The 27,897-nt window shown below is 37.1% G+C and overlaps 1 protein-coding gene across 2 annotated transcripts in view; it reads left to right on the forward strand.

Annotated features, from left to right (window-relative positions):
• Positions 1 to 2,929: 2,929 nt before the first annotated feature.
• slc30a9 (solute carrier family 30 member 9) overlaps positions 2,930 to 27,897 on the forward strand; it is a 64,986-nt gene continuing 40,018 nt past the window's right edge. Inside the window, exons 1-13 of one of the 2 annotated variants that reach the window (XM_039751364.1) lie at positions 2,930 to 3,039; positions 3,652 to 3,715; positions 3,808 to 3,924; positions 4,084 to 4,290; positions 7,775 to 7,825; positions 7,993 to 8,092; positions 10,555 to 10,647; positions 14,913 to 14,995; positions 15,505 to 15,563; positions 15,704 to 15,771; positions 19,081 to 19,183; positions 21,523 to 21,578; positions 22,810 to 22,945. In XM_039751364.1, the coding sequence (XP_039607298.1) occupies positions 3,831 to 3,924; positions 4,084 to 4,290; positions 7,775 to 7,825; positions 7,993 to 8,092; positions 10,555 to 10,647; positions 14,913 to 14,995; positions 15,505 to 15,563; positions 15,704 to 15,771; positions 19,081 to 19,183; positions 21,523 to 21,578; positions 22,810 to 22,945 (1,050 nt within the window). In that variant the 5' untranslated portion in view covers positions 2,930 to 3,039; positions 3,652 to 3,715; positions 3,808 to 3,830. The remainder of the gene's footprint in view (positions 3,040 to 3,651; positions 3,716 to 3,807; positions 3,925 to 4,083; positions 4,291 to 7,774; positions 7,826 to 7,992; positions 8,093 to 10,554; positions 10,648 to 14,912; positions 14,996 to 15,504; positions 15,564 to 15,703; positions 15,772 to 19,080; positions 19,184 to 21,522; positions 21,579 to 22,809; positions 22,946 to 27,897) is intronic. The other variant, XM_039751366.1, reaches the window with a different exon arrangement.

Here is a 27,897-nt window from a genome sequence, read left to right on the forward strand (position 1 = left end):
GGATACTGAACAGATATAAAAAAGATTCCAAAGTGATGTGGAACTGGAATGTAATACCTGCAAGAAAAATGCATTGTCAAGTGGTAAAGCCTTCATTATTCAGTATATCAAAACACATTATATTAACAACTGGAAACTCAAAATGTTTTACCAGAATCCATGCAGGTTAACAATCACATGTAGAAGTTAATTAACAAAGACATGCACTCTATTCTGTGGTGGTCACTGATTTAAGGTGCAGCTTCATTGCTCTCTTGAAGATGATGTATGAGAAAACAAAAGAGTATGATGGGAATAGTATCTCCCTAATGAGTGGCTTTTATTAATGAAAGGAAAGCCACAGATGTATTGCCACAGCATTAAATGTATCATTTGTAGTGGTCCTGACTCCTTTTACTGGCAATGGGAGTGCTAAGAGGCTATTTCACTGTCTGCTCCTGCATACCAATCTCAGATATACAGTATTTATTAATAGCTAAAACTCAAGAAAAAGTTTTAAATCCACACAATATGGAGAAATATTAAAAGATTTCCAGATTTCTAGAGATAGAGAACATGACAATATTTTTGCACTACAAATGAAAACAAAAAGTAGATTTCATGTTGATATTTTAACATTAGTAAAAGCATGACATTTACTAAGAGCAGGAAAGTCTCTAGAAACTGAACATGCATCCATCCATCTTCTCAACCTGCTTACATTGAGGTGAAGAAGTGTATTTCAGTTACATTGTACATCATTTGATGCATGTGCTTGGACACATCATCAGTGATAGAATGTGGCGTCACTTGGTGTTTCAGGTCTTTCAGACTATCATGCACCTTCTTCTAGGTGACCCAACTGACATTGATCAGACCTCAGTCTGTGTCCAGGTAGCTTGCTACATTCCAATGGTTCTCCTCTCTTCAGCTAGAGCCATTGGGAGGCTTTCTCTGAAGCCTTTAAAGTTTTTCCCGATAACTCTTGTCATGCTTGGCCTTATGATGCCAAGGGTTCTGTAGGCATTCCACAAGGATTGCCCTGCAAACCCCTTGCAGCCCACCTCTACAGGCAAGCACCTCATTTTCCACCATCGCTGCAGACAGCCCTCACCCAGCTCCGGGTATTTTGCATTCTTCCTCTCTCAAGCCTCCTCCCTCCTCTACACCCATGGAACTGTAAGCTCAACCAGGATGAGCTGTTTTGTGGTCTCCATGTGGTCTGGATGAAATGCGATGGTATTCTGAGTTGCTTTTCTAAGTCAACTGGCATCATCCAAGCCCGTTCTCTGTGTAGCAGACCAGTCTCACTGTGCTTTAGTGGCTGCTCTCCCTCCTTGATAAATGCCACCACTTTGGTCAGCACTTCTACTGGCATCTATCTCCTTGCTGATCTCCCCTGCCACTGACCTGAGCACTTGATTGTGTTGTCACTAATATTTGCACTCCCTGAGAGCCTTAGGGCAGCAGCTCAATATATGCTCCAATGGTCCCTTCTCTGGACACAGGTAACAGGCTGCTGAATCTATCTTACCACATGAGGAAAGGTTAGATGGGCTTGGTAGGACATCATAGACTCCCTGAATCAGGAACTTTATCCTTTGGGGCCTCCATTCCAGATTTTCTCACAGGTGATCTTCCACTCCAAAACCTGCTCCCACCTCACCTATTAATTCTCATAGCCTAAATTACCAAAAATGCAGATTTGTCACATAGAAACGTTTAAGTGTACCCCCACAGATATAACCACTCCAAATCCTTCAAATTAAAACCAGATGTTCCAGATTAGGTACCAATGATTAGAACCTCCTTAGGAAGTATGCAGGTTGAAGCTGTTTTATTTAAACCACAGATATCTAGAGCTTGGTATTCTGTTTGGTATTGACACATGTGGTGTCATTATCCCAGGACTGAAACATCTCTCTAAGGCTCTTAGAAAAGAATGATGTGGATGCTTATGAATCTGGTAAGTGATTTACAAAGATTAGTCATTAGTAAGAAAAATCATATACAAGTGGCATTGATTTGAAACAAATGCTAAATTGTCCAGGAGTGGCTGGGTTGGCTCAGCAAATTTAATCCAAGAGCTGCCTGTTTGAAGTCGAAAGACATCTCTAAGAACCCCAAAAGTGCTTGCATTTAGAATCGGAAAGAGATTGCACAAATTTGAATTGCACTGACACTGGGCGAACATTTAAACTCCGCGCAGTGGGCACCATGGGTACGAAAGTCGCTCTCCTTACTGCGAGGCAGATGTGCTGCCCCCATCCCGCACCTAACTGCCCCTAATATTTTGTTTAATCCAACTACAGTACAACGCAGCACATAAAATATTAATATCGTGACCTACACTGCATGTAGACGGATTAGACACAAACAGTTTAGTCGACTATGGCGTGAAAATTAAGTTTAATAATGCATCTAAACCTTCCGAACAAATATATGCCTTAAATCGTTTCCCTTAATCCACAAGAAATAAGACTAAAAAATGATTTTGTTTTAATGCTCTGTGATAATAAGGATTGCAATAAATATCAATGGTCTATCCTGGCTTTTTTGAGCCGCGGTAATTTCCTCTTATTTCACTACAGAATTGTAGGTATGCAGTCCTCATGTTTTGACAGACTTTGTGCGGACTGACATACTTGTGACGGAAATTTTACAAAACATACTTTAATAATAAGTTAAATGGATACGCAAATGTGCAAGTAAAGTACAGAATCCACCAAAAGACGAGACAAATGTCATCAACCAACGTGCATTTTACTTTCTCCGGTCAATACTTCTCTTGAGCCACTCGACATTTTCGGGGACTCTCGCGATGATAAACGAGAGAAAAAAGGTGTGTTTTTAACAGTAACTCGAGATCTGATTGGTCAAAGCCGCAACATTCGACCCAATCACCTTTATTGAATGTCTAAGCTGAAGTTCCTATGTGTGACTCTGTAGGAAGTCTCGCGATATTTCTATGAAAATCGATTTTGTTCTTATTAATGGGCAAGTAGTGTGTCAGCTAATAACATGATTTGAGATATGAATCTCAGGATTTACTTAAAACAGGTGAGATGACTTGACATAATCTTTTGGCGTAATGTTTGGTGCGGTTGGCAATAGTAATTTAAGCTCCGGTTTAATTACAGGACGGTGTCTCGGCCTCTCGAGTTTGTAAACTGCTTTTCCCACTGTGAATATGTTTTAGGAAAAGTCTTTGAATGGCACCATGAGAAGAATATCCGTTCTTTACACATGTTAACTTATACACGATTTGCTAAATGAGCACAAAGTCAAACCCGATCCCATTGCAATGTAGTCGGTTCTGTTTTTTCTGACACTTCTTGGTGAGACTTTCCAGTGGTGACACTCTGTTTTTTATTGTAAGATATTAACAAACTTTGACTTTTTGAAAAGATCAGATTTTGTAGCCATCACCTTCTGAACAGATGTTTAATAAGACATACGACTGTCACTTTAGAGTCACTAGTTTAATGGTTACGTTCTGCGATGTTCCTGAAGGTTTAATTTCCGGCAGAGGACCCTTAATCGACAAATGAATTGTTGGATTTATCCTTCTCTTTTCTTAACGCATATGGTTTAGATTTATCTTTATAGTTTGTTATAATGCTATGGCCAGTGATGCATAATAAATCGGACTATTAATGTAACATCTGACAGGGAATCCTGTTTGGCATCAGAAGGTCAGTCTCTTTTCTGCTACTGGCTCGCAACCTAGGAACAGGTGAGCAAAAGTGTTTGTGATTTGAACGATTTGTCAGTGTCTTCGTGATTTGATTTTTTTTGTATATTCCTGCTACCTTTCTTTATTATTAGGGTTGTTCTGAAGAGAAGTGAGGATGCTTCAAGGCCTGGGTCAAAAGCCATGGCACATTTTTTACAAACTTTGCTTCCAGCATCCATTGTCGGTTCGGTCCTGCAGACCTTGTCAAAGTAAGTGTTGTCATTTCAGAGTTGATGCTTTCTGGGGATTGTTCAGAAATGATGTTGCATTGTGAGCAAATTAAAGATTTTGACATAACCCTTCTTCACTTTGTTTGAGATTTATGTGCATATTTTAATTTAAGTTCTACTTTTTAACATTTTCTCCAGGATGGCAGATCCACGGATCTCACAGGAACAGTTTTTACTGGTTTCAGTCTTGCAGGCTTCCATTTCAAGTTACCACTCAGAGCAATTTCTCTTCAACAACTGGCAGCTGGAAGGATGAATCCTCCACATCAGGGCCAGACAAAAGTGGCACATCAGTATCTGCAGGAAAAGCAGCAGCAACATCTCAGACAAAAGCTGATGGTACAGGTAAGAAACTTGCAGAGGTATACTGTAATACGTGCATTTTTGTACTAAGATGATGTATTCTGGATTGTATTCTCTTCCTTAAGCATAAAATTAGAACAAAAATAAACCTTGTTTTTATGACACCACCGACACACAAAAACATAATTCTGTTTTTTTATGTAGATGTGCTTTTTTCTTGACTCTCAAACTTAAATATGGATGTTTGATCAGTTTTTACAGAGAATATAGTCTGAAATGACAGATTTGTGCAAGTGAAAGATACACCAATAGCCCAATATGATGATCAGTGTAAACAAAGCTGATAACATGGAAAACAAATTGCGTATTACGTGTAATTTGAGGTATATTTTTTCACTGATTGTTTCCAGTTTTGGCAAAGGCAGCATAGTATATTTTTGTGTGTATATTTAGATACAGTGCTTTGAAACGGATTGGCCCATTCCTAATATTCTCTGTTATTGCACATTGTATACAATGAATGACCTCAGGACTTTAGACAGAATGTGATAATACAGAAAGGAAACCTGAGTGAATACACAATACAGTTTTTAAATAATTGTTTGTTTTTTATTCAAGGAACAAAGTTATCCTACACTCCTAGCACGTTTGTTAGACATAAGTGCCCTAAAAGTTTAGCGGCAATAATGACAACTAAATATTTCCTATTATTTCATAAGTCCTTTGTATCTCTGCCGTGGAATTTTCATTCACTTTTCTTTACAGTACTTCCTTAATTCAGACATATTTTTAGGTAAACTGCTCATTTTTGGTCCTGCCACAGCATCTCTGTTGGGTCAAGTTCAGGACTTCGATTAGGACAACCCAGAACTTTAAATTGGTTTCTTCTGAGCCATTCTGTTGTAGACTTGCTTAGATTCAACATGGCTAGCTGCAACTATGTCAGACTGTATTCAGTTGGCTGAGTCAAATTATCATTTGACAAGGGGTGCAATTACCTTTTCACACAGGCAACATTATTAATTAAATGCATTAAGTAGCACCTTACAAATTAGGTTATATGTTTACTCAGGTTCCCTTTATCTAATATTATGTTTTGTTTAAAGATCTAAAGCCATTCATTGAGACAAATATATAGACATAGAGGGTATCTGGATGGGGGAAATACTTGTACACAGCAATTAAATGTTAAAGATATTAAACTGCATGCCTTTCCAGTTTAATATGTTAATAATGTTTCATGATATCAAGGCATCTATCTATCTATCATTAAACAAATAAACAAAGACAAGTACAATACAATACAGTTTATTTTTGTATAGCCCAAAATCACACAGGAAGTGCCGCAATGGGCTTTAACAGGCCCTGCCTCTTGACAGCCCCCCAGCCTTGACTCTCTGAGAAGACAAGGAAAAACTCCCAAAAAAAACCTTGTAGGGAAAAATGGGAGAAACCTTAGGAAAGGCAGTTCAAAGAGAGAACCCTTTCCAGGTAGGTTGGGTGTGCAGTGGGGGTCAATACAGTACAATTCACAGAACAGAACAAATCCTTAATACAGCATAATAATAAAAATTTTAGAAGTACGGAGCAGAATTTAACAGTAGATGATATCACATAATAAGATTTAGATATTTTTAGAGTCCTGGAGACCTCATCCATCAAGCTGCCTCCCCATTTGGCCATTTCACGGCTGAAGCGTTGCTCGCCAGCCAATCCGATGAAAGGACCCCTTTTTCCCATGATTCCTATGATCCTCCATCAGGGATGACTTTACCACAGGCAGGCAAACAACTTGGCAGGTGGGCCGTGGCACCAATTAAAAATAAAGTAAAAATATATCCAGGAATCATTAAGTCTACAGAATGTTGTTTCAATTTTTGATTCATCAGAGTAGCCACCTTTTCTGATCAAAACAGCCAAACTGTGATAACCCTTTTGATACAGAATGCCAGTCACTCTGTGCAAGTCACCAACTTTGCCTCCAGCAAAAGAACCCCGGACCATCACACTTCCTCCTTGCTTGATAGTTGCTGTCACACACAGTGGAACCATCACATCAACATCTCAACTATGTACAAACACCCTGCGTGATGAAACGAAGATTTCAAATTTTGATTCATCGGTCCACAAGACGTTTTCCAATCTGCAGTAGTCAACAGCTGGTATTTTAAGGCCCTATTCTGTCCTTTAAGGAAAGGCTTTCTTCCTCCCACTTGCCCTGTCAAACCTGCAGCACAAAGTCTCCTCTTCACAGTAGAAACTGAGATCTGCTTTTTTCAACTACCATTAAGCTGTGCTTGATGCTGTTATGCTGTGAGGTGCCCATCACACAAGCTTGTGACCCTTAGAAACTTGTCTTGTCATTGGGATGTGACTTTGAGTCTGCCAGATCTCTTCCTATCAGAGTTTATTCCAGTTTCTAATTGCCTTTGGAATGTGTAGGACACTGTACTCACTGACACTGATTTTTTTTGCAATTTCTCTAAATGAAAGGCCTGCACTTCTAAGGTTAATAACGCTCTGTTGCATTTCATTTGTTAATTGCCACTTTATTGCTATTATTACTAGAATTTACAACTTTCTGCAGGGTAATAGTCCAAGTACTATTTCAGAGGGTGTAGTAACATAGTCCGTTCCATCTCTGCTTTAAGACAGCCGGGGTTTTTAAGTAATCAACAGAAGTCCGGACACCAGTGCAGATTGTTTGCTTCAATTCGTATGGCTTAATTTGCTTTAATCTCTGCACAAAAACAAATCTGTAGGTAGTAGCCTATTAATTGTTCCCTGAAGAAGGCCCATTTGTAATATTGTGATATTTCCTTTTTTCCAGCTTTTGATAACATAAACTTTCTATTTCAAACTCTGGAAGTTTACCCCTTACCTTTTCACCATTTTAGGTCATTCATTGCATTTCAACTGATATAAATTTGAAGAAAAGCTGAGATGTTCTAAAATCGGTAGTGTATGTATGTTGTATGCATGTATGTATGTACAGGTATATATACTGTATATGGAAAGTATTGTGGCAGAGTCAAAATCCCTGAGCACATTGCTTTTGGAGTGAAGTTGGTATGTTTGCATGTCTGTGTATGTGTGTTAGGATTTGAGTCTATAAAAACAATTAATTCAAGAACCAATCACTAAGTTGTAATGAATTTTGCATGGTTATTAATATTATAAGCTGCAAGAAGCCTGTTGATTATTTTTGATCTAAATCACTCCAGTAGATTTTGCTGTTTTGAAATCCCTACATATAATATAGCTATATCAGGAAAATATATATATTTTTGTTTCTTTGTAGTTCAGGCTGTATTTACACTTTCTTCTGCGTGAATACAGTACCATCAAAATATATCTACTGGCTCTTCAGAATGCAGCCCTTTTTAGAGGAACTTGCGCCTGTCCATGGTTTATTTGTCCTGCTAAGCTGCAGTATGTTCTGTGTGTTACCATGTATTACATTTCATTTTGCCTCTAAAGGAAAACTGAATTTCATTGCAGTGTCATCAATTTTATTTATTTTTAGGGGCTGCTTCTCCTGTTGGTCTTAGCCCTGCTGAAACCATCCAAGTGAAAGGTACAGTTTTGTTTGGTGATGTTCTCTTTGAGAGATGGTCATATTCTAAAGTTAATTCCCACTTATTACTCGTAATAATTTTGATAAAGTCTTGCATTTTTTTGGTGCATTAGTGTATTTAATATATATTATATATATAATATATATAATTTTTTTTTTTTTTACAGTGAGAGCTGTGCTGAAGAAAAGGGATTATGGATCCAAATACACTCAGAATAATTTTATTACTGCAGTTCGAGCAATGAATGAGTTCTGCCTCAAACCCAGGTGATCATAATGTGTGTTTTACTCTTGTGAAATGAATTACTTGCACATCTTACAAAATGCAAACCAAACTATAATAAAATCAGCTGGCCAGGACCCATGTTTTGCGAATGTGTGAGTGGCCAGGACTCGCACCAAACGCCCCCAACCCTTCTGTTCCATTCTGCTCCTTCCTCCACTGTCTGTCTTTTAGCTTTACATTTCTTGGTACATTATTGCATAATTGTCCCTCAGTCAGCTGTGTTAGGTGGGGCCATGAGCTGAATGTCCCTCAGCCTCTTTGTGTCTTCAGTCAAATCCAAAGAAAAATCAAATTTGAAATAGGCTGTCTTGTACAGTATGTACAGTTTTTCATATCTTATGGCCTTCACCAGGTATTTTGTACAGTCAGGATCTTATAGTGATATTTGTTTGCTGCATGTATTTTGGCACCGATAATATTTGTTTTACACAGTTGTTCTCAAATTAACCAATGGAGGCTACTACCTGTTATGTTTATTTTTTTAAACATGGTCACAGTTAGTTTTTGCATGTTGTATTTTATGTCAATTAAGGACAGTGTAGTGCAGGTTAATTTTGTCCTGTTGACACCCTTTACCAAGCTCACAACGCGATGAATGCCTTGTGTATACAAACATACACCAGTCAAAGAATGGTTTTGTGAAAGTGAGCTGATATTATTATCTGGATGACACATCTGTTTTTTATTTTGTTGGGTATTACAAGCATACAGTTTACCACTGTCTTTGTACGCATGTATGCTGAGATGGTCGTAATATCTCTGTTGTCAGACTTTTTATAAGATTTTAATGTTTCTTTAGATTGTAATGAGGATGAAAGATTGTGAAAGGTGATTTTGATGGCGCCAAATTTAGCTTTAGTGGTCAGATCACACTGTTCCTTAAAGTGAGTCTGATCAATCAGACTTGGTTGTATTGGGGAGAATGAAATGGTGAGCATAGCCAAGAGACGTTCACCTTGTGCTGAATCTGGTGTTTGGCTTGAGAGCGTTAGGATGGTTGCACTCTAAGTATGCTTTTGCCTTATTAAGTTGAGATTGGAACAATGTTGAGTGTTACTGCTCACTCAGAACCCTGGAATGTAAGTGCAGTGGAAGTGTATTGTGTTCTGCTTGGTATAAAGGTGATTGCGTCTCATGACAGCTTCTAACTGGCTGTGTTTATGTATTGTGCTGGGGAAGGATGCAGTGGTTAGCATTGCCACAGCTTAATGATTTGAATCTGGTTTGATTTATTGCTGGGTTATACCTGGTGTCGAAATAACATGTTTATATGGGTGCTAGGATGAAGTGTAGGTAGATTCATGGAGGATGGGCAGCAGCCTGATTGTTATTTGGGGGAATATTTAGTTTTGTATAACTGAGAGCTAAACTTATGTGTTGCGTAACAGTTTTTCCACTTGGTGCATATTGATAAGTTACATGAACTTCTGAAGTTTATTATTATAATGGCATTAACCAAAACTGAACTTGCAGGGTAATGTGCAAGGTGAAATGGATTGTATAGAACAGCAGCAGTCACCTTCTAGAATAATACTTTCTCTAGAGTGTGGCATCTCTCTAGAGTGCCTTATTCCAATGGTTGTGCTGATGTCTAAGAGAATTTAAAAGGTGAAATCACAAATGGGGTTAGTGTTCACTTACATAGCATTTTATTATTGTGTGTGATTTAATGATCTCTAAATAAAATGAAATTTTTGCACAGTAAATGTGACAATAGCTTAATTTATCCATAAGTAGAGGTCAATAGTAAGATGATTATTTCCTTGTTAAAGCAATTCTCTTTAAAAGTGAAAATCTTGAGCTGGCATAGCCCAGCAATCTTGGAACTTACCAAAATGGCATATTTAACTTTTTTAGTTTATTTAGGATATCTGTTGTTCTGAGGTTAATATATTTATTCTTGAACAAGTGGGTTTTTAATAAAAATACATATTAGAATAATCTTTACTTTCAATTATCTTCAATCCAACTAATATGTTACAAGGTAAAACTGCAGCTACTGGCAGCACCATTTAATCTGATTATTGCTCTAATCATTGTATGATAAAGAAATTGAGATAATCTATAATAGGGCAAATGAAAAAGGTTTGCATCACCCTATATTCTTTTTCATCTTCTGCCTTTCTGTCACAGAGGAAAAACAAGTTGTCACACATAAGTTGGTGACTCTAAATATCTTTTTTTCTACTCCTCTCTGGTGAGTTACTGTACGTTCATGCTCTGTGACTTTTAAAAGTGTTCAGGATATTAGAATCCAATATGTGCTGATGCATGTAGTGAATTGAAAATTGAAAAAGGTTTAAATATACCATATAGTTTATCCTTTTCTGTGATATTATTGTAATAGTATTTTCTTAATTAAAATTGTAGTTTTTATGTATGTAGGAAGAAAATGTGGATTTGAAAGTTAGTTTAAGAAATAAAACATATATATTTGTTCTAGTGATCTTGAACAGCTTCGTAAGATCCGTAGAAGAAGCCCTCATGATGACACAGAAGCTTTTACTGTTTTTCTACGCTCTGATATTGAGGCCAAGTGGGTACTTTTTTTATTGTTTTTGTATTTCAGATGCTATGAAGAAATTCTTAAAATCTGTTTCAGAAAGTCTTTTAAAACTATGCACATTGTTATTTTATTTCTGTCAGAATTAAATGAATGAAATTAGATATATTTGGAGAGAATTTCTAGAGCAGTATTTTTAATGTGCATTTGTAATTGGATTAATTGCACTAGCACGTGACCGATGATAAAATTAGGGACTCATTAATATCCATCCATGGCAATACAAATGTTGTTTCTGATCTTTGTGTAGGGTATTTATTAAATGTCCAAATGTATACAAGCAATTACCCATAACTAATGAATAAGTTTAGAAGGTGATTCCTAAATTGAATTATATTTCCAAATATTTAATTGTGCTAGTTAATTAATGGAGGCTGAAGCAATTTAATTTTGTTTAGTATGTAATTAACTTACTTTTTTTTGTGCACATAAGAAACTGTCAATGTCTTAGTCTAAAAATTAACTCTGTGGCAGCAGCTATCAAATGCCTCTCCTGGGACTCAGTCCAGGGACATTCAGATTATAAAGACACTTTATGAGTGTGTCTTTGTAACAAAAGTGTCCCTGGTTTTGTGTCACAGGAGAGGTGTTTGCTTATGACTGCCACAGAGCAAATTCTTTGGCTAAGACTCTTGATAAGGCAGTGGTTAATTCTGGGTCCTTGCAACTCTGGGAATCTGAATTCATACCCTGACTTGTGTAGAGTTTCGATGCTCTCCCAGTTTCTGAATATATTTTTTTCTGAGGATTTTGTATCTTCCTGTACAATTGTGAATGGAACGGGACTTGCCATTATGATTTGGCCTAATCTTGGACATCCTAAGCCTAACACAAACACACAACCCATGCATACTCATACTTAGGCACTGATTATGAGTGATGCCTGCACAGCCTATTACTACTCCATATACTGATTCACTAGTTGGCTTGAGCAGACCAGGCAGGTGTGCTTTAGAAACTTGAGGCTGGTACACTTTATTTATTATAACTTACCAAGGTTACTCCTTCCCATGCTTCCCACAATTTTGGTTGTCCCCCCTCCGACACCAAGCCTGTGAAAAGGTTGTGGCAGTCTACCTACACCAGGTGTTCTGTATTTACCTCAGTCAGCTAAGATATGCAAAGTACAGAGGTTTAAAAGCTAATCAATATTTATTAGAATAGGATATATCAGCAGAAAAGATAAATAACATAAATGATGTTACAGGTAATTGACAAGCCTCTCTGATGATGGATAGTTTGTCTACAAGTGTTTATCATAGAAATGTGTGGTATCCAGTTCCCTTGGAGTAAATACTCTCTCTCATCTGGCATTTGAGTTGTAAACTAAGCATTTTCTGACCTAAGATTAAATATGAGTTATACACTGACGTAAAAATAAAACAGAAATACCTGTAGACTTGACAAAATACATAAGATTGTTAACAAAAGAATTAGAAAAGAATCTCAAAGTGATGCTCTGTATGAAACAGATGTGAATAAAGTTCTAGGTCTTTATGTAATAATGAGTTCTGAGTTCAATTGCAGTTCAACATAGCTCATCTGACCACAGCTTGCAGCAAAAAGCAGTCCACTGGCTTTCTGGTACTAATCTCATATCCAAAAAATGTTCAAATGTCTATGTAAAGTTTGTGGTAGTGAACCTTAAAAAATGATCAGGAGTACCTCAAGTATTCTGGGAAATTAGATGTTGTATTTTCTTTTCGGTTTCAAATTCTATTCAGGCTGCTTATTCTTTGCAGTAACTGCAACTAATGTTTACTGTATAGTCAATTAGTCTTTATTTTATATAGCCCCAGTCACTGAGCACCCTACAATGGACTTATGACCTGTGATAGACTGGTGCCTTGTCCAGGGTCATTTCCTGCCTTATGCACTGTGCTGCTGAAATAGGATTTAGCCCCCTGCAACCCCAATAAGATTGAGAGAGTTTAAGAATATATGTTTACCATTTTTGGAGCACACCTTGCCTTACTAGGGAAGCATGGATTCATTTCAAACCCTTTTGAATGGATGTTACAGTTCCAGATTGATTCACACTTCGGTAAAGAACAATTGAGTAATACAATTGAACAACCTGTGACGACAGTAAAAATTTGTGTTAGGATTTGTATTGATCTTACACTAGAATGTACAGTTGATTTGAAATGCAAAATAGCAGAAGTGAGTCCACAAATGGTGACTGACGAATAGAGCCAGTGAGAGAGATCCTGAAAGTAGAAACCACAAAGTTGAATAAGAATTTACCAAGAATTGTAAAACTGACCCTTTGAAGGATTTTTTAGGAGTATCAGAGGACCATAAGGTATAAGTCATGCAGACTGGTAATTCTGGGTGTTAAACTTAACAGCTTTTAATTCAGAAAAAAAGTTCTTGAGCAATGCTGTACATACCCATGTAGTTGTACCAGATGAGGAGAGATATGCTCATTGTGTTTGGTCTTTTTATAAACTGTGGCAGGAACATATTACAGTTGTTGCTACTTGGGTGGAACATAAAATGTAAAGAGCCTTAAGTGAATTATAATAATCCATTGGAGAATTGATGACAGAATATTTTTTCATGTTAAGGACTGTGTATCACCAAACAAGCCAGTGCTCATAAACATTAGGTGAAAATTGGTCACTTGGCATTTCTTTCATTCATGTGCAACTCTTTTTCCAGTTTGTTCATTTATTATCTACAGTGTGCTATGTTCTACCAATAGTCCATATCTTAAACATCTAGCTTGTGAGTTTACCAGGGACCAAAGTCAAAACTTTCATGCAGTGTGAGCAAGTTAATGTTGACCGTCAGCTTTCTTCTGTTGGTGGAAAAGTAATTAATACAGAGGAGTATTCAATGAAGTTCATCACTGAGGCCTTTGTTGGGTGCTGCAAAATCTTTTTCTTCCGGTTTATTTTTTTTTATCTATTTATTTATTTATTAATTTTTTTGAGCAGAACATGTGGTGTAGTAATTATGTGCCTGTATTATTGTTATTATTTTTTTTTGCAGTGCTCATTTATCTTAAACAATCCACCATGATTCACAGAGTGATAATATGTTCCAATGTCACACTGAGTAACAGAAATACCTACAAATATACATACAAGCATGACAAGCCAACTGTTTTAGTTTGCCACCATCTCATTTCCTTTGAGTATTGATAACTCAGCATAGAATATTATGCAATATACAGGAAAAGAAATACAGGGCAGTAAACAGTGAATGCAATAAGTATGTCCATCCATCCATTTTCTAAACCCGCTTTATCCCAAGCAGGACATGGCGAGTTAGAACCTATTCCAGCAAAAATAAGGGGGCAAGGCAGGAACAGTCCCTGGATAGGAAATTAGTCTTTTGCAGGGTGAAGACAGAGAAACAGACACTATTCTGATATCTATGATGTGTAGAGAGAGTAGTTAGTGTTAGTGTGCAGTGTAGTAGGTCTTTGCTCACAGCAGCCTGTACATAAAAAGTAGGACTAGTAGATGAGATATAGTAGTGGTATATCAGTGGTAGGAAGAGAGGAAGAGAAGCAGTATTAAGCGACAGTGCCATCCCCTGGGTTGGAAGGCAATTACAGTCTGCCAGACCCTGAAGGTGTCCTCTAATCAACCACGACTTATACCTACTGATAGGTTCAGTAACAGTTACTTTATGAGGCACTTCCCATAGTCATAAGTGGAAAGGTGATTATTCTGCAAGTATGGCTGTAGACCATTTATTGTTAAATATTATTGCATTGTTCTTAATATTTTAGCTGTCAAGTGGCAGCCATTTAATGTAGCTTAGTGCAGTATCCTACCTGATTATGTTGTTTTTTGTCTGACTACTTTCAATATTATTAATATTTTTGTGGTGAAAGGTTGGGTGGAGTCTAGAGGGTATTGTCCCATAGACTGTCGATGGGCCATTTAGCCCCAGGATGCATTCGGTTACTTTCTGCTACCCAGCTTCTCATACCGCTGTGTCTGTTTTATTGCTTGATGAGCAGAACTGTACTCACTACTCACACATAGTATGTAGTCTAGTTTATTACATCAAATGCCTGAATTTATATTATAGCAGCTTTTATAACATAACCTAACATTTTTAAAACCACTTAAAATCATACTCCTTTTATACCTATGAGCCCTTTTCTTTTTCACAATATTTTCACATGAGTTCAATACAGTACTTTAATGTCAGGTATATGTTAGTGTTTGGTATGTGAAAAAATGATTCTTCTTTTACTCACATTTTTTTATATCTAGAGCAATGGAGGTCTGGGGAAGCCAAGAAGCATTAGTCAGAGAGCGCAAGTTGAGAAAAGAAGTTGAAAAAGAATACAAGGAAAGTAAGTGTTGTTGTAACGCAGCAAGTACATTCTGGGCTGGTCCTAGCCAACTTGGTATAAAGAATCAAAACAGTTGACCTAGTTTGAAATAGTCTTAAAAATATATATTTTTAAGGAACCTATTGTATCTCTTTTTAATAGTATCATAAAAACAACATGAAGAAATTGTGTGAGGACCCAGTTAACAGCTTAAATACAGTTAGGTCCATAAATATTTGGACAGAGATAACTTTTTTCTAATTTTGGTTCTGTACATTACCACAATGAATTTTAAATGAAACAACTTTCAGCTTTAGGTCAGTGGGGTGAACAAAATGATTGCATAAAAATGTGAGGCAACTAAAACATTTTTTGATGGACCTAACTGTACGGCTCGGAGTGGCATTTGGTTAATCAGGAGAATTCATATGTTTAAGCGGTGTTCAGAACAAGGAATTAATAACTGGAGGGAAATTGTATTTATGTGATATTCTTTTGTTTAGGTTACTCTAAACTATATTTTTTTATAGACTTATTTCGAAATCAGAAGCTTTTAAAGGAATACAAGGATTTCTTAGGTAATACGAAGGTAAGATATGGTGTTAATTGGAACAAAGAACTAAACATATAATCCACATTTTATAGATTTTATAAATTAAACAAAATATACCATTAATTTTTATTTAATTATTTATTGTTTTAAATTAATTTTTCTTTCTTTTTTTTTAGCCACGTTCAGGTAAAAGGACTGCATTTTTGCAAGGTCCTGGGAAGGTTGTCATGGTGGCTATATGCATGTAAGTTTAATAGGGAAATAAAGAAAAATAACACTTTTCTTTCACTTTCTTGTTTAAAATGTAACAATAAATAAGCTACACCGAATCAAGCCATTATTTAAGTTAACAATGTGTTGCAGACCACAATGGCGTTATCTCAGTTTTTAAAGCACTTTGAGCTACATCCTTTGTATAAAAACATGCTTTAGAAATAAAGGTGGTTGTTTTTGTTGATTATTTTTTAAAAAGCAGTAAGAGTATGTTCCAATCCCTGAACAACCCATAACTGGTCTGAGAATGGAATGTTTTATTTGGTAGTAAACTACTGCAGGATGTATTTGCCACTTTGTGTATAACAAAAAAGTGCGACATGACTACCTGATAGGAGGAGAGGATGCAACCAACCCATCTGGGAGCAGATGAAAAATTGTGGTATGATCTTGAACATGGCCCAGTAATAATCTCTGGACACTGTTCACCCAATAAATAATAATGGGAATACTATAGACAGTAAACATAGCATAAGGCCTTAAAGTAGACTGATGAACTGTCTGTAAAAGTAACATTGTTATTTAGGCTAAACTTTATGATTTACAGTGTATGTTTAACATTTTTAAATAGAGTTCAGGAATCTAACAGAATTTGATTCACATTGTTTTACTCAATGTGAGATATCTGCACTATTGGGAATAGTAGCTTTTTCTTATTTTTTTTTTTGCACCTCAAAAAGTTTATTTTTGAAGAGTGAGACATTAGTCCAATGGTAAGTTTGCATATTAAGAGTGAAGTGCTTACCTATTAGACCTATTCTGCTGCTGTGTTGATGGTTAAAGGGTCTGACTGTGAGGGTTCTGTGCAGTTGTCTGCAGGTACATGTTACTGGCATTGATCCAGGTACAGATCTCAGTTCTTGGGTTCTATGATTGACTTACTCTCAATCGCCTTGTGTGATGCATTTGCAGACCTCAGATGCGATTGTAACTGCCTGTATTGTAAAACCTTTAAGGATAATTTTGAAAATTGTAATAATACACAATGTTAATTTAACTCATGATTGTACTAAAATGTTGGTTTCACTTTCTCGTATACATAGTATAAGAAGGTATAAGAATCGTGAAAAAGTTCTATCTCGATTTTGATGAATCTTGACGTTTTAGACCTTCCAGAGTCCGAAAATACCATTTTTGAAATTATGTCTCTCTGTGTGTAAATACAACTTAAATGCTTTGACCTAGGTCAGTGCGCCAGCTTTATATTAAAAATAAGGAATCCTATCAACTTTTGGGCCACTTCTGGCAACCGGAAGTGGTACTTTAACTGAATACTTTTGAGAAGTTTGAAGTAAACTATGGTTACAAGTACAGATGGATGATTCAAATTTTGTGTAGATGTTTATAATGATATTTGTATTTCCATGATAATTTGTATCATGTAAATATAAATGTGTACACGATATTAAAAACTGTATTCAATATAATGCATATTCTTTCAATAACTATTATTAATTTTATTTTAATTTATACATCAACTGTTTGACAATAATGTGTGAACATTAAACATGCCATGTAAATATAAAGATGTAATGGAAACAATAAGCTGCAACATCCCCATCGTGTTCCTGGTAATACATTTAATTTTAAGATTTTTTTTTTTTATTACTGACATCATTATCATAATTAAATGTGGCTAAATGCAGTTTTACCTATAGCAGTTTATTGCAGCAAATATTATATACAGTAGAGTCTCACTTATCCTACCTTCGCTTATCCAACATTTCGTATTAACTGACGTCCCACCGCAAAAAAAATGCATCAATCGGCAACAAGAATTGCAAGTTGCAAGCGTGAGCGTAGTTTATTTTTTGTTGCTCCTGACTCTGCCGCAGCTAATTACAGTGGAACCTCGGTTTGCGAGCATAATTCATTCTGGAAATTTGCTTGCAGTCCAAAGCACTCATACAGTATATCAACGCGAATTTCCCCATAAGAAATATTGGAAACTCAGATGATTCGTTCCACAACCCAAAACTATTCATATAAAAATGATTAATACAAAATTTAAAGTAAAAATACATAAAGCAAATTAACCTGCACTTTACCTTTGAAAAGAATCATGGCTGGTGTGAGTGAGTTTCTAAACTCTTGTGGGATTCCACCCAACGGGACGACATGCGGAAGAGCATCCCGAAGCAATCGCAGTCTCCCAGCGCTGTAGCAGTTTGATGTAAAAGCCAATCCGAAAAGATTGCGGACATGCTATAAGCACCTGTCGTCGATGGGTGATACAAGGAACAAGGGACATTATAAATGCGCTGGTCTCAATATTGCTTTCCCCCCGACCCTACCTGACTGCTGTGTCTGTGTATAGGAGAATGAAAGATCCCGCTACATTAAATAACCTCGCTGTTGCTGTTTCAATCTTAATAAAGCTGGTGTTGCTAAAAGTACTGAGACTCCGCTTCGAGTTTTCGGGTGCAAGGCGGGGACTCACACGTCACAGCACAAACACACACACGCAGTCACAATGCTGTAGTAAACAGTATATGCTCGTATGGATGTTGACTATATTAGTGACGGAGTTAAGGCTAGAAACTGCAATTAATTACATTGAGCAACAAAAAGAAGCTACAGGAATCGACATAATGATGCTGCAAAGTTGGCGAGACGTGACAGCGAAGAAACGGCACTGGTCAGGAAAGCAGACTACGATCGAAAATGTCTTTAAATCATCACAGGACTGAACCTTTTAAGTACAGTACATAATATGTATTTAACGTCAGACAATTCTGTAACTGTAAGTTAATTTTTTCAGTTAATTCTGTTCTTTTGTTGTAAAACATGATTATTAGGTTTGTAATATGTAAAATTCTAACATAGTTTGACGTTTAATAGTTTTTTTCCTAACACCTGCCATTATCCAACATTTTCGCTTATCCGACGTTCGGCCGGCCCGTTTATGTCGGATACGTGAGACTCTACTGTAATACTAACACTTTTTCTATGTTTTTAGGTAAGTGTAACACTTTTTACTTTGCACGTAATCTAGGTAATGCATATGTAATCATGAAAAAATTTCACCACCATTTTTGACCTCCCTAAGTTTGAAAATATAATTTTAATATAAAGTTTGATTATAAATTGATAAAATTCATACATAATTATTTATCTCTATTATTTGTGGTGAGAAAAGAAGACATATAATATTTGAGAAATATTGCACAACTGGAAGTGGTTCTGATGACCTTTTCCTCTATCTCAGTATATGAGAAAGTTTTTTTTTGTTCATTATATAGTATTATTCACTAATGCAGTTTTGTTTATCTTTTTACAGCAATGGACTGAACTTTTTCTTTAAGATTCTAGCTTGGGTTTATACTGGTTCAGCCAGCATGTTTTCAGAGGCCATTCACTCCTTAGCAGATACATGTAACCAGGTACAAAGTCTAACTTCTTCTTCTAAGTAGCCAACAATGTGGAAGTTGACAGTCGAGTAGGAAACTTTACATGTTTATCATATTAAATACCATGCTCATACTTGCTCATATATTTTCAGTTTTATATTTGTTCACCTTAATCAAGTGAACATGGATTGTTGGATTGTTCAGTGGGCTCATTTTGATTTTTAAAATACTTAACATGATTTGGTGTGTTTCAGGTATTTTAAAAAACATTTTAAATCCTAGCAGTGTTGCCTCATTTTCCTGAGATTAGGCCCAATCCCTCATCTGAATAGTCTGGTGGAGTGTGCCATTGCTACGTTTGAATGTATAGAAAACTCCAACAATCTTCCCCCACATTTCTGATGTTTTATGTTTTTGTTTTATAAGTTCTATTACTTCTAGTAAAGTCATAACAAAGCCACATAGCTGTTCTTTTATTTTATTATTTTTATTATTATTAAGCTGATTCTGATTCTGCTTTTGCATGCACTGAAATAGTAGTTACCTTTGAATGCCAGGAACCACTTTTCAAATGTTATTTAAAGTTTTGTCTTTATTATCAACTGGTCATAACACGGGTGAGAAGAATGTGAATTAAGTGTATAACAAAAAAGGCTTAAATGACTTTTATTGATTGGCCAATTAAAAGATTTTCCACAATGCTGTTTTGGCCCATCTTTCATAGTTTAGCAAAGAGAGAAGCTTAGTTTTCATAGCTGTTTAAAATCAACAGTAGGTGGTGCTAACTCTCATTTACCTCATTATTTCTCTTTTTAGTATACTTTTGGCCCCTGGGAGCAAAAGTAATATGTATTAGTAAAGTACGTAATTCGCAGGAATTTTGCACCTCTGTCATACAGACCTAGTAGATTAAACCTATGTGATCTCAATAATGTGTTTAGGCTCAGTGAAAATACAGCACTGATACAAAAAATAATGATACTTAGTTTAAAAATAATAACTGTATACATAAATATTGCAGAATAATACATTAAATTGTAATAAACCCACTTCAGCCTGTTTGATGTATCTATATTTACTTGAGTCTAGTAATGTTTACTGTTTGTGGAAAAGGAGATGGGGGAGCCAGTTACTGGTGGCAAAACCTCTGATGGTGGAAATTTCTGGGTTAAGAAAGGCTTTTGTTTCAATGTATCAGAATACCACCTTGGCAACATTTCAAAAAGGAAACCTCATGAACTGGCAGAAATTGAGTGTTTTTTTGAATAGAAGAAAGAAGGTTTTTCATGTTGTAACTGTCTATTGAGAGTGAGAGGCTTATGGCTCATTACCCGAGGGATGACCAGATGAGGTAGTGGTCACATTGTAGATTATTTTAGATGGTAGCAGTCTCATCTGGTTGAATGGAAGCACAATGATATATGCTGAATGGGAATCCATAGTAAAAGGACTGAGATTGAGCTTGTTTTTGTGTTACATGGGGATAGTTAGTGCTCCCAGTCTTTACCATTTGTGCATGTGCATGCATACAATGAAATTGCTGGCTAAATCAGTATACATCAATTATAGCTCATTGTAATTAAACAGTTACTGTTGTGAGACTGAAACATATATTGTTGGGTCGTTTTAGCTAATTGTGTGTATTTCGTTTTCTTCACTTATAAATATTGGAAAAAGTGCTACTAAAATAGTTAATGGGAATTTTTTCAAGGATCATTTACAAGTTTAGTTCTCAGATGCGTAATATATTTTGTTTTCATAATACAGCTATGATATATTTATGTCTGTGTGTTTGAAAACTTATTTGCAGACTTTAACAATTTAATAAAGGGGGAATGTTTCCGGGTTTGGCTAACCCATGGATATCACCACCACATAAAAGATAAGTTGGGAAAATAAACTTGTTGTCCACCTTAGGTGACAAGGCAACAATTAGATCTAATTATTTCATTCCAAACGTAAGGCAGCACAGTACTTGGCGCTGCATCACAGCAAGAGTGTGTGTGTTTTGAAGTCAAACCCATTGACTTTGTGGCAGTTGTGTGGCGTTTCCACCTCTCCTCACACTATGTGGTTCTTCCTCCAGCTAGTACAGTTTTGCTCCCAACTCCCAAAAATTGGACACTTAAAATTATACAAGCCGGTTTGTGACTGAATGCGGGCATGTGCATGAGTATGCCCAGTAATAGGCTGTCCCTATCAAGTATTTTCTGCCACATTAGGCTCAGTACCTCAGCCTGTACAGCTCTGTATGAAAAGGTTAAAAAATTAATGGATGGATGAATTTATTTTACATTATAAATTATGAATGAGAAAATAAGTGTGGATTTAGAGTAACAAAAAAAATTCCTTTTTTTTTTTTTGGTTGACAGGCTCTTCTTGCTTTGGGCATCAGTCAGTCTGTCAGGAATCCAGATGCTGGGCACCCGTAAGAAACATTTTAGTCTTATTCACTGTAGACATAGGTTCTTTAAAGACCAGTGGCTCCAGAAAACAACTGCTGTTGTTAAATTGTTAAAAGTCATTAAGTGCTTCCAGTCAGTTAGGAACATGCAGTATGAAGGCAAAAGCAACTTCAAAGGAAGGCAGATCTTAAGTGTATTTGGATTTATTGTACTTTTGTCTCACACATATATATGTATATATCTATCACTGTAATCTACAGTAATTGTGAAAATAACCAGTAATGTAGATAGATAGGAATGCATACCTTTTTATTGTACTGTAGCTGTGATGTTTCTTTTAATTTGGTATTGGTTTCGAGTGAGTAATCAAAAATTGACACACTTAAAGTTAAATATTTCTGAAACAGTAACATTAAGTGAGGTCAAAAAGGCAGTATTTTTAGGAGAGCCCTTCAGTATGTTGAGCGTTTCACACAATAGCACATTATTAAAATGCTTTCAGCCCTCATTCAGAAAACAGCCTAATTTTTCTAGGCTTTAAAAGGCAAATTAAAAACTGGAGGTGATCAAACTTTTATTTAAATTTGAACACTTTATTGAATACTTAAAAAAAGAAAAAAAAATTACTATAGTAAGAAATGTAGTACTAGGTTGTTGTACCGTGTTAGCCATTATGAATGTAGAGAAAAGCCAAGCAAAATGACACCTTTTATTGGCTAACTAAAAAGATTACAATATGCAAGCTTTCGAGGCAACTCAGGCCCCTTCTTCAGGCAAGATGTAATCATGAGTACATGATTACATCTTGCCTGAAGAAGGGGCCTGAGTTGCCTCGAAAGCTTGCATATTGTAATCTTTTTAGTTAGCCAATAAAAGGTGTCATTTTGCTTGGCTTTTCTCTATAGTAAGAAATAAAATTAACAAATGAACACTCCTTTGCAGAGCTAAGCAGATTGGGTGAAACATTTGACAGTTTAACTAAAGAGAGGTCAGGAATCAGGAAATTTCCCAAAGGACCAAGAAGGCAAAAGAAAAATATTTTTAGAAAGAAAGATACAGACAGGTTTACCTGTATTGTGTACTTTTAAGGAACCCTTTGTGATTTCGCAAAAGCAGTAGCCACCATTAAGTTGCCCAGTGTTTTTTAATCTTAAAGTTGTTTTGCTTCATTGTTCTTTATATTCTTATGAATTCTAAGAATTTTTCAACACAGACTCTTCTTAATAGATTTGTTTCCCTTTTTGTCCCCTACAGATACGGCTTTTCCAACATGCGCTACATAGCATCTCTCATTAGTGGTGTTGGGATTTTCATGATGGGTGCTGGCCTGTCATGGTACCATGGTATAATGGGTCTTATTCAGCCTCATCCAATTGAATCCTTGCTTTGGGTAAGTTTTGTATGCATTTAAGATCTTTTATAGGTATGGCTGAGCCAGGTTCTCTTCACTTAAATGGTATCCAGCTCACATGAAGCATTGTGTCAAATAAGGAAGTATGTTTATTTTTAAATGTTTGATTGTTGCTATGGATGATAAAAGTAACATGTCTTCTCATTGTAAGTACAGTTGTTACACATTACTTTGACTAGAAAGTTGTGTGAAAACATTTAACACCTGTGCACATTCTTACACCAATGTCTCACACTTGTTGTTGCAAAGAATGAATACTACATTTATTGGGATTTCACACATAAAACATAGAAGAGTCTCTTCGTCATTTTTGCTGTAGTCTGTTTACTAAAGTTCAGGGGCCTCATGTATAAACGGTGTGTACGCACAGAAATGTTGTGTACGAACGTTTCCACGTTCAAATCGCGATGTCCAGCCATCCATTATCCAACACGCTATATCTTAACTACAGGTATAAAACCTAAACTTGGCATAAAGCCATGCACATTTCTACGGTACCTCATACCCTGTCGTACACAAGTTCTGCGCTTGGTTTTGCAGACTGGCGGCACCCAGCGTCAAAGCAGTGCTATTGTTCCTGTGTGGATACCCTTTCTTTCTTAGATCCACATTCCTGACACGGCTTTATAAATACACTGAAACTAACTGCATATTGTTTATTAGTGTAATGCATCTGATTATAATTAACCTGTAACAATATAATGGTCCAGGGAATAGTCATAGTATTCCAAATACCATAACTGCTTTAGCGTTGTTACTGTCACTGCACCTTCTTTCAGCTGCTCCTGTTAAGGGTTGCCACAGCAGATCATCTTTTTCCATATTACTCTCACTGCACCACTCAGAGTATTTATATCACTGTTTTTGAGTGGGAATGCACAGCAGCTGATTGGAAAGAAAATTATCGGGATACGGCATCAAGCACACGCTGTCTCAGCCATCGCAAAACGCTTCAGAGACTTTCCCGTACGGACCTCGCTGTTCAAGAACAGTTTCATCCCAAGAACTTTAAACACAGTCAATCAGTCCATCAAGTGCTTCTTGTAGAACTCTTTGTACTTATAAGTACAATCACCACACTGTAAACTTGCACTACAGTTATAATATTGCACAACCTGCTCCACTTTATAAAGCGCGTATTTACATATGATGACTATATCATTTTTAAGATGAAATGCAGCAAAATATGTTGATTATATTATGCAGATAAAACTTGAACTTCATTTAAATAATCTGTATTGTTAATAATTAAATGTGAGGACACGTTACCACAGCGCTAGCTAGTTCACAGATTGATTCTACCTTGTGCTGTATTCTAATGCAGGTGAGGGGACGCTGGCGCATGCAAGTTGCTGCCACTCCTTCCTGTTAACAACACTTTTTGCAGAATTTGCCTTAATTCTACACTTTCTCACGCTTGTTTTATTTCTTTTATTGTACGTTTATTTCGTGGATACAGCCGACTTGAATTGCATGGATTTGGCTTAATATTTACAGAGTTTATGGACTCTTTGACTGGGAACAGCTGAGTCTGTGGATCGCAGGACGAGACCTACGAACATTTCTTTGTACCTGGCGATCTAAGACCTTGAGATGATCTGTGTCCGTGATTATATTCTCTTTGCTGATCTGCTTCCATTTCATCTTACGATACTCTACGACTCGGAACTGATCTGATGTTCATACTAACCTGGCTTATGGCTCCTGGGCGATCACGCCTGAGATTACCATGCGTTACTGTTTGTGGCTGTGTATTGGAACCTCCAAATCCTGCTACCTCCTCCTGCTATGCTTTCTGCTGCTTTGCTATGCCACTCATCTCATCTATGCTACCACACCCGCCTGTCCTACCGGTTCCGCTGTGCTGTGCTGCTTCTCCACTGCTTTTCAGATAAGTATTGCCCAGTATCATGCTAAAATACTCTCATGACAAACTCCTTCTTTTTAAACAGTTTGCTCAGAGCAAATGGTCTGACTGGAACATCCTAAAAGACACCGGTATTTTGCAGCGACCGAAATATGTACATCGCGGGTCAGGTCACCGCCACTGCTGGGCTGCGAATGAATAGACAACCGGCAGCATTTGCTCAGGAATAAGCCTTCTCATTGCCCTGGAAATAGAAGTGTCAGTGTGCCAAAATTACATTATGTGGAAATAAACCCTGATCACGGCTCTGTGCAAAAAGAAGCCTCATTAACTAATATTGCACTGTTTAACTCGAGATCTCTTAATGGCAAAGCATTGGTGCTGTCAGAACTCATCACTGACACCAAACTTGATATACTGTGTTTAACGGAGACTTGGCAAAAACCGAACAAATTACGTCTCTCACGGAGGCGACTCCACATGGTTTCACTTTACATAAAGAACCTCGCAGCTCTAGACAAGGAGGTGGGCAGAGCAGACTTAAACATCAAACGGATCCCAATTGACTGGCTACTGTCTTTTGAGTGCCTGGCTCTTAAACTAATAATGGAATCAGGTCCTGTCTCACTCATTGTTCTTTATCGTCCCCCAAAATACAATGCATCCTTCTTATCTGATCTGATTGAACTTTTAACCCACCTAAGCTCTTATTCTCAGAGAATTATCCTTCTTGGTGATTTCAACATCCATATTGACACTACTACATCTAAACTGAGAAATGAATTCCTATCCTTACTGGACTGTTTTGACTTGACACAACATGTTGATTTTCCCACCCACTCTGGTGGTCATATATTGGATCTGATCTGCACTTCTGGACTATCTGTTGCCAACATTTACAGCACTGATTTGGGACTTTCTAACCATAAAGCAGTACTTTTCGCTGTCTCACTGCCTTTCCTCCTCTTACCTGTAAACGACAAATTTCTTACAGAAACCTTAAAAATATCTGTCCCTCTATCCTTTCTGGATCCATTTCTGATCTTTTACTGTCTGCACCTATTCCGTCAACACTAGATAGTCTTGTTGACCACTATAACTCAGCCCTTCATTCAGCATTAGATAAAACAGCTCCTTTAAAACATAAGGAGGTTTCCTTTAAACGTTCAGCTCCTTGGTATAATTCAGAATTGCGATCTATGAAAGCAGCTGGCCGACGCCTTGAGAGAATGTCACGTAAGACTGGCCTCACTGTGCACATCCAGGCTTTCTCTGACCACCAAAGAGCTTACAGAGAAGCACTAACTGCTGCTAAGAACACCCACTATGGCAGAATAATAGAAAGTGGCCACAATAACCCAAGGGTTTTGTTTTCTGTAGTTAATAAACTACTGAACCTGCATCTGGCCCAACTACCTCTTCTACTGAAGTCTGTGAGGATTCCTCCACTTTTCCGTAACAAAATTAAAGATCTAAATAATTCAACTAACATAAATACATCATCTGTTTATATCTCTCCCTGTTTTCCCACTCCATCCAGCTCCTTCTCTAAGTTCTCACCAGTCACATCTGCGTTTGTTAATAACCTGCTTTGTAAGATGAGGCCACTACTTGTGTACTGGACCCCATCCCCAGCACACTACTTAAATCCTGCCTTCATGCCATAATCCCGACTGTTACAACAATAATAAACTCATCCCTTGACACTGGCTCTGTGCCACTCACTTTTAAAATCGCTTCTGTAACCCCAATGTTAAAAAAGTCTGGTCTTGATGCTGACAATCTTAACAATTTCCGCCTATTTCCCACTTACCTTTCCTGTCAAAAGCTCTTGAGCGTGTTGTAGCCTCCCAGCTCACCAATTACTTAACCACTAATAACTTGATGGAACCCTTTCAGTCTGGTTTCAGGGTGCAGCACAGCTGTGAAACTGCTCTGCTACGGGTAACCAATGATTTGCTTATGGCAGCAGACTCTGGACAAACCAGCATATTAATTCTATTAGACCTCAGTGCAGCATTTGACACTGTCAGACATGACATTCTACTGTCCAGAATGGAGAACATGCTGGGTATCTCTGGCACTGCCCTCCAGTGGTTCAAGTCCTATCTGACTGATAGGTAAGAGTTTGTTAGTCTTGGCAACAGCAGATCCAGCTCGCCAGTCACACAAGGAGTTCCTCAGGGCTCTGTCCTCGGCCCTCTTCTCTTCTGTATTTATATGCTTCCCTTGGCCATATTATTCATAGCTATGGACTGGGCTATCAGTTTTATGCAGATGATACTCAACTCTACTTCAGTGTTAAAAGTGGAACTTCATTAGAGCTTTCTCAGCTCACAACCTGCCTTAGTGAAATTAAAACCTGAATGGAGCAGAACTCTTTAAAATTAAATTGCAACAAAACTGAACTCCTGCAAATTGGGACTAAAATGCAACTTAATAAAATGAGCTCCTTCCCAGTCCATCTTGGATGTGATCTCATCAGACCTGCCTCTACTGCAAAGAATCTTGGTGTCATTTTTGATTCCTCCTTTCTTATTCCAGCCACATAAATTACATTAAGAAACCTTCTTACTTTCACCTCCGTAACATATCCCGTGTTCGCTCCTTCCTCTCCTTTTCTAATGCTGAGAAACTTGTCCATGCTTTTATCACAACCCGCATTGATTATTGTAACTCGCTGCTGGCAGGTGCCCTTCTAATCTTATATCACAGCTCCAGCTTATTCAAAACTCAGCTGCAAGAGTCCTTACTCGAACCAGCAGCAGCGAGCACACCACACCCATCCTGCTCTGTCTTCAGTGGCTTCCTGTGTCTTACAGAATCGAATATAAAATCCTACTGATAACCTACAAAGCCTTAAATAACCTCGAGCCAAACTACATTAGTGACCTTCTCTAACACTATGTACATGCCCGCCCACTAAGGTCCTCTGATTCTAGCAATCTTGTTGTGTCCCACACTAATCTACACTCCATGGGTGACAGGGTGACAGTTGTATACTGCCCAAACTCTGGAATCATCTATTGAAATTAATCAGGTCAGCTAACTCCAAGAATTCTTT

The sequence above is a fragment of the Polypterus senegalus genome, chromosome 4 (genome assembly GCF_016835505.1).
Source record: "Polypterus senegalus isolate Bchr_013 chromosome 4, ASM1683550v1, whole genome shotgun sequence".
Taxonomy (NCBI): Eukaryota; Metazoa; Chordata; class Cladistia; order Polypteriformes; family Polypteridae; genus Polypterus; species Polypterus senegalus.